General features: G+C 40.9%; 2 protein-coding genes across 2 annotated transcripts; both read left to right on the forward strand.

Moving 5' to 3' along the window:
- Positions 1-1,601: 1,601 nt before the first annotated feature.
- On the forward strand, positions 1,602-3,091 carry MELLADRAFT_105176 (uncharacterized protein; the record flags this gene model as incomplete). The annotated part of the gene is made up of 8 exons (XM_007408344.1): positions 1,602-1,778; positions 1,891-1,967; positions 2,097-2,175; positions 2,271-2,289; positions 2,374-2,434; positions 2,539-2,655; positions 2,731-2,840; positions 2,934-3,091. 8 exons carry the CDS (start codon positions 1,602-1,604, stop codon positions 3,089-3,091), a joined length of 798 nt encoding a protein of 265 aa, XP_007408406.1.
- Positions 3,092-5,337: 2,246 nt separating this feature from the next.
- On the forward strand, positions 5,338-6,663 carry MELLADRAFT_84994 (uncharacterized protein; the record flags this gene model as incomplete). Its single annotated transcript, XM_007408345.1, has 6 exons — positions 5,338-5,727; positions 5,806-5,920; positions 6,010-6,128; positions 6,192-6,381; positions 6,444-6,614; positions 6,656-6,663. 6 exons carry the CDS (start codon positions 5,338-5,340, stop codon positions 6,661-6,663), a joined length of 993 nt encoding a protein of 330 aa, XP_007408407.1.
- Between the last annotated feature and the right edge of the window lie 331 nt (positions 6,664-6,994).

Below are 6,994 nucleotides of genomic sequence, written 5' to 3' on the forward strand. Positions count from 1 at the left end.
GTAATCAATCAAAACTTGCTTGAAACTGCATACTTTCAAGAGAAATTCAACTGAGACAAAAGATGTCCCAAATTGATGGATCCTCCTTCTCTATTCCATAATAGTCAATCATGGTATCTCACAAGATGGCAGAGTGGCTGTTCTCACTGTCACTGCTATAGAGCTTACTTCAAAAAAGAAACCAGGAAGAAACTTTCTCAAATCATTGCCATCCCTCGTCCTCTAGCAATTGAATTCATGTAGCAAGATTGTAAAATTATATTGTGGTTGCAGGAACGTTTTGCAGCCGATAGCTATATATGTATAATGTGTGTAAGTAAACTCAAAGAAGTTCCATGCTCTGTTGATTGCGACAGCCCAAGCTTGCAAGGGACTGGCTGCAAACCTGTAGGCTCTATAATCTGAGAGTAGAGCTTTTTGCAGGAGGCATTCTTGAAATCCATTTACACAGTTTGGCAAAGCTTCATACATGGACCAAAGAGAAGAGTTGTGCAATGTGATGGAGCTTGTGTTAAGCTAGCTTTCATGGTTTGTAAGATTTTAAGATTTTGGGCGTAGGCACGCCATAATTACGGGTTGAGACACCTCCATAGGCTTCAGATACAAGCTTCGTAGTCATAAAAGCCTCAAAGCAAATGGTAAACGTTTCGATGAAGCTAGAAAGCCGATATGCGGTGATCCACTTCGCACCAGCCATGACTAATCATATATTCTACCGTATAAAGAGCCATAAAGATGTGGATCATGATAGAAGTGAAACAGGATTACTCTCAGCAGAAGATGCTTTTGTGACTTTATAGCGGGTGAGGCGAATATCAATTTCAATTGATCAATTGATTCTTTTATCCGAATATCATTTGTGGATCTTCTCATACTGATGCATCATGATTCATGACTCACTGTTTTTATTCACCAGATCAGATTCCTTCGCAATGAAAACTCCTAGGTCTCACAAAAGTGCGATCGGCTTTGCGACACAAGTTGAACAGCAGTCTATTGAACTCTTGCCTTGTATATCTAGAACAGCTACATAGAACAACTGTCTTAAAGCGATTACTCTCCAACCGGAATAGCAGTATGAACGCCACCAATATACATTGCGGTCCACATGAAGCCGCATTGATATCACAACTCTAACTCTTGACAACAAATGTCAGAAAAAGACAGTTCTTGCACTCCAGACTAATGGAAATTGTTCAAATTTTTCAAAGTATCATTTCAATCCTAAAAAAACAACTTCGCAATTTCTACACTGGATTTCACGATTCAAATGAGGAGTCAAACTATCAGTTATGTGACCGCATTGAACCACGCTATCCCCCTCCTCCTGCACTTCTTACCGCTGCTGACTTGACTCCATTTCGATTTCTCAATTGATTATCCTTTTTTAGAACTGTACATTTAACTTGTGGAGGATTAACATTTTTTCTTGATCATTGCAATCGATCAAAACGCTTTATCATCGAATTGATAAAGAAGTTCTTTTTCAACAAACAAAAAAATTATAAAGTCCTTCGAGATTCGATTCCCCTATCCTGAAAAAGATGTATCCGATCTGATCTTTTCTTCTTCACGCAATTGGAACAAGAAACTAAGAATAAATGATTTCTTTTTCTTCAAACCTTTTTAATTTGTTCTTAATCATCATAAATTGTTTATTTCAAAACGCAACTTCTAACAACAACAACAATGATAAGGTTCCTTATTATGTTCCTTCTAGTGGAGGAGGTAAAAGTCTTAATAGAGTTCCTCCAACTGGTTTAGGCGAACCTTTAAATGTGAGCATATATATATTTTTAATAAAAAACTTAAAGTTATTTAATCCTCAGGGTCAATATGGGTATCCTATACTTTTTCGCTGATAAAGAAAACATTTGATTTGAAAACTAGGTGATCATCTCTGCACGAAGTTCATCTGAAGTTCTTACCGATTCAGGGTTCGAGAATTATGCCAAATCAATCGGATTGTTAAGTCACTCCCTCAATTTTCTGGCTTTATTCCTCAAATCATCATATTACAATCTTTCCAAAAGTCAAACAAAATCAAACTCATCGATTAATAAACATCTTGTTCACTTCAATCTTTTTGCTTTTAGTTCTCAAGAATGTTTAGGACTTCATCTAGGCGATCTTCAATCAGCTAATCTAGGTGACGGAAATGGTTGGTTAAATGAAGTTTAGTCAATCTTTTTCAACTCTTTTTCTTTATCCCTATTGACTTGCTTGCTGAATTATATTTTAATTCATGAAATGCAATCTAATAATTTTAGACAAAGTTATATCGTCAAGGTATGTGATGATAAAATCTATTCATCAACCTAAAAAATCTTCAAACTTGACCTCAATTGGTATCAAACCCTTCAAAAACAACAGATTACGGTGATCCATTACTCGGAAGTTGCATAGAATCGCTAATAGGAGGAAACCATTTCCGGTAATGATTCAAACTCACCGTTTCCAAAAATACATTTTCCCACAATTCTTCAATCAATCCCTGACTAACTTCAAGACCAAACTTAATGTTTTTTTTCTGACCAGTTACTGGCGTCAAAATGGTACAAAAGCTCCAAGTGGTGCATTATTTTTAACAGTTTCATCAGAAGAAGATTTAAAAAAAGCTCATACAATCATTCCAAATGGTTATAATCTAGGAAGGTAGATATGCAACTTCCCAAATTTCATCAGAGAACCTGAACTGATCAATAGAATTCAACTTTGTGAAATGTGTAGAGATAGATTAGTAAGGAATGCTACTGAGAGTAATACTACTTTTGGTAATAGAAAATATTCCACTAAAGTTCAATATGTTGGTGGAATGCTTGCTCCTGGATCTGTAGGAGGTACGCAATCCCCAAATTAAAGCTTTCTCAAAACTTACAGTTTGAAATAAAAGGAGTAAGGAAGACTGACTTGGACTCCTTTTTCATCAATAGTGAATCACGGTATTTCACAAGATGGTAAAGTAGCCGTTCTCACCGTCACAGCTATCCCAAAATTTCCTTCAAACAAGAATCCAAGACCAAAATTGCTCAAAGAACCACAAGTCAATATAACTACCGGCACCGTCATCGTTCATCATATAGTGACTTGAATGAAATTCATGTTGCAAGATTGTGCAATTAAATTATTGTTTTCAAAACTCTTTGTACATACGGATGAGTGGTGATCTGTAAAATAAAAATGTGTCTGATCTTATGCATTTTGGATCAGCCGCTAGTAAATTAAATCTAGACAGGCTTGGTCAATTTTACCTGGAAAACTTGGGCAAGATTGGCAAAGAATTTCTGACCAGGGTTTGTAAATTGACCACAAATGAACCATACATTGTCAGTCTTGTCCACAAGTACAGGTGCACAACATTGATATCACATGTGCCACTGGCCCCATCAATGACAATCATGTGTAGTGAGAATGGCTTCAAAAGCCAAGATAGCAAGGAAATCACCCAGATAGGCAGCAAGATCAAGTACAGCAGCTCTTGTGAAGCTTCTTCCCAATTGCCTGTCAACTTGCTCCAGTTGGGGCATCAAAACTGAACAGCTTTGGTGCAATTGACCGTGGCTGTTCTCACCAAAAGGGATTGTAAGGGGGTAAAGACTTTAACCCACATCATGATTTCTAACCTTGGGTCTTAGGAGGATAAGAACTTCTCCAGGAAGTATGCGTCTAGGTTTCAAGTATTGACTTATGGTGATGCCGAAAGAAGACGCGCTTTTCCAAGAAGATATGTAAGGATAAAAGCGTTGTGTGTTATACTCAAAGGTATCAGGTGTTGATTGTAAAACTAAGGATGAAAGATGACGGGCGTTGGATGAAGGAACAAGTCTCCCTACACAAAATCCGTATCTGGATTACCTATAAGAGCATCCACTATCGTCTCTGTAAATGGCCTCGGTACGGTAAATTTTACTGAAATTTACCGTACCGAGCCTCGAAATTCCCAATCGTGGTCAAAATACAGATCTGTACCAACAGAATCGGTGGAAAATCGGTAGGGGTCCAGCAAATATACTGGACCTCTACCGAATCGGTATGTGGAAAAGTACTGGACTTTACCGAGGCGCACATCACATCCCACTCCCAAAAGTCAAAGTTTGACTACACCTCTGCCTTTGATTCTACTCTCGATCCACCTACATACACCAAACTTGCCATTCATCCTGATTCCCAGCATACCTATCACACATTGTTACTGCTGACCACTGTCACCAAGTCTCCCTGTTCTCAAATCATCTGTTTTCAAATCAGGTTTTTTGAATCGTTTGCTTTCAAATCTTTTTTCTCATATTGCTCGTTTTCAAATCGTTTTTTGAATCGTTTGTTTCAAAACGTCTGTTAGATCAGTTGTTTCTGAATCAATGATTCTCCAAACTATTGTTTGTTCTCAAACTGAGATGTCAACTCATGAGCAACCCCAAAAAGTCCAACTTGATTGAGATTTGCAGTTTTTTTACGGAGAGCGCGATTGTGGGACAGGGTCCATTCTGTACGGTACGTACCGTACAGAATGGTATATACACCACTAAAGGGTTTTTGGCGAAACTCACGTGAGACGCGGGTTCGCTTCAGATCCGACCCCTGAACGAACATCCTCCCGTTTTGGTAACATGTGAACGCTGCGTCATCACATTACCGCGAACATCACCAAGCCTCCACGGCTCTATCCATTGCCATCACAGGGAGCCGAGATATCTTGACTATGCGATGAAATATCACAGACTTGAGCCGCTTGTTGCACCGAGCTTCTATGTATTCAAAGCAAACATGAGACACACAAGATCGTTCCATGAGTATCACGTTGCAGAGATAGTCATGAAACGATCTCAGATATGAAACATATTGCAATGCATCACTATCTCCGAAAGAAGAGAAATCTTCGGACAAACAAAACTGTTGCCACCGTTGAGGCCTCTTGTTTGGTCTCGTCGATATTGCTTTCCTTTCTGCACCTGACCGCTTCAAATCTCCCGATCAAAGTCATTCGTCTTCTATTCAAATCCGCCGAAATCAACACTTTGGGGGTCTTGTGTGACACTCTGAAACACTCGGTATCCCGCAAGAATGGCGGTGGGGTTCGTAACATTGGCACAAGCCAGTTCCGATGAATGTGAGATGTTTTTCAAAGACCGCTTGGTCCAGACTGCAATCTGGATCAATATTAATGTTTGAATTAATATATCATCTGGTCCGTTAGACTTTATCCAATCGACATCTGGGGCAAACATGGGACATTGGACATGTAAGCTCTGTACAAGTCGAACCTTCAAGGACAAAGGCCAACACTGCAAGTTAAAAACCCACATCGATCGAGTCCGCGTGGAGCTGGAAAGACGCTCGATGTCTCGTCCCACCGTGGCACCTCCTGGGCTACGCTCTCGAGCCATGCAAGCTACCTCGGCGATCCAGCAAAACCCTCTGGATCCGACGATACCTGAAGAGAGTGGCACCCCTGGTCGCTACAACGATTCCGGTCCCGGAGTGCCCCAAGGATTCATGGACATTTTTGATCAAGATATGGACTCAAGCTCTGACGAGCTCGAGTCACTCTACGGGCCGTCCCACCTCAACGACGTGGCCTTTCCAGACTCTCGAGAGTCCAGTGTGGACCTGGACGAAATCCTGGATGGTAGTTCCAAATCAGACAGCGGAACAGAGTCGTCACCCGAAAATGATCAAAGAGCAATCACCGATACGTGCCTTCCATGGTACCCTCTTCGAAAGAAAGAGGTACGTCAGTCCTCATACTTGTACAACCCCGGTCCATATTGCTGATCTTTCTCATCATCGGTCCATTTGCATCATTAGCATGCTGCCGCGTTGTTAATGTTGGGCACAAGCCGAGATCTGATGTCGACAGCTGAGTATACACGTATACGCTGTATCTTGAAGAATGTCCTGCATGTGGATCTCCCCGATCTTGGTCAGTCAAAGAATGATCTTTTTCCCTGATCCTCATTGGAGCACGAATGACCAAAGTTACCCACTGATTACGACCTTGATATGTTGCAGGACATTTGAAAAATATTCGGAAAGACCTCAAGGCCCGTTTTGGCCTGAGGGTGTTGGAACAAATAAGTCCGCTGGGAAATCCATGTTTTACTCTTTCAGTGACTGATATCATATCTCAGGTGAGTATTTTCAATTGTTCCACTCCACTCACTCACGTATGTAAATCTGATGTTGTGTGGTAGGAGTTATCTAACCCCGAGGTAGCTCCAAACATTGAGTTTCTGCCGGAGGACGACAAAGCGGTCGTTGTTGATCGTTTTTCACAATCGAAAAAGTGGCGTGAAGACCTACCACCAAGTCTGCGAGTTCCTATGGTTGATGTCGACGGCGAGCATTTTTACATATACGAACCCGCACAGCTTGCAGATTCTCGTGTAGTTATTCCGGTTTTTTTTATAAGGATGAGCTGGTTGTTCGGGCAAAGTGTTTGAAAGTAGTGTCCCACGGCCCTGGAGGCTCTCACCATTTCCGCGTAGCACCCGAGCCAAAGTTTGATTCACCAACTCTCTTGGATGTGGATGTTCAAACCTTTGCATGTTCTTTTACACGAATTGAATTGCAGAATGGCAATAAATGGTGTGACTCTGCAGCAACTCATTTATTACGTGAGCTGGTTTTTCAATGCTACCTTTGCAATTTTAAGAAGAACACTGATCAAAATATTGTTATTCAGAGGAAACGGAGCACGGGCTAAAGCGCATTGAACTCCCAAACCCTTGGCGTGTGAAGGCAAATGGTTTGATTATTCGACACGTACCTGTGGTGTTGTATTCAGATGATACGTCTGGTAATGTCTCCAAAAAATGGAACAAACACATGTCTTTTTACTTCACACTGGCGGGTCTGAGACCAAAACTCACTAATCAAGAGTACCATATACACCCTCTGTGTACGTCGAACATTGCAAGTGCTTTAGAGCAAGGAGACCAGATCGTGGATGAATTGAAGTCAGTATCTGGATCTCTTCTTCAGCCAAGTCTATGTG

This window comes from Melampsora larici-populina (genome assembly GCF_000204055.1).
Source record: "Melampsora larici-populina 98AG31 unplaced genomic scaffold MELLAscaffold_12, whole genome shotgun sequence".
In the NCBI taxonomy this organism is placed as follows: Eukaryota; Fungi; Basidiomycota; class Pucciniomycetes; order Pucciniales; family Melampsoraceae; genus Melampsora; species Melampsora laricis-populina.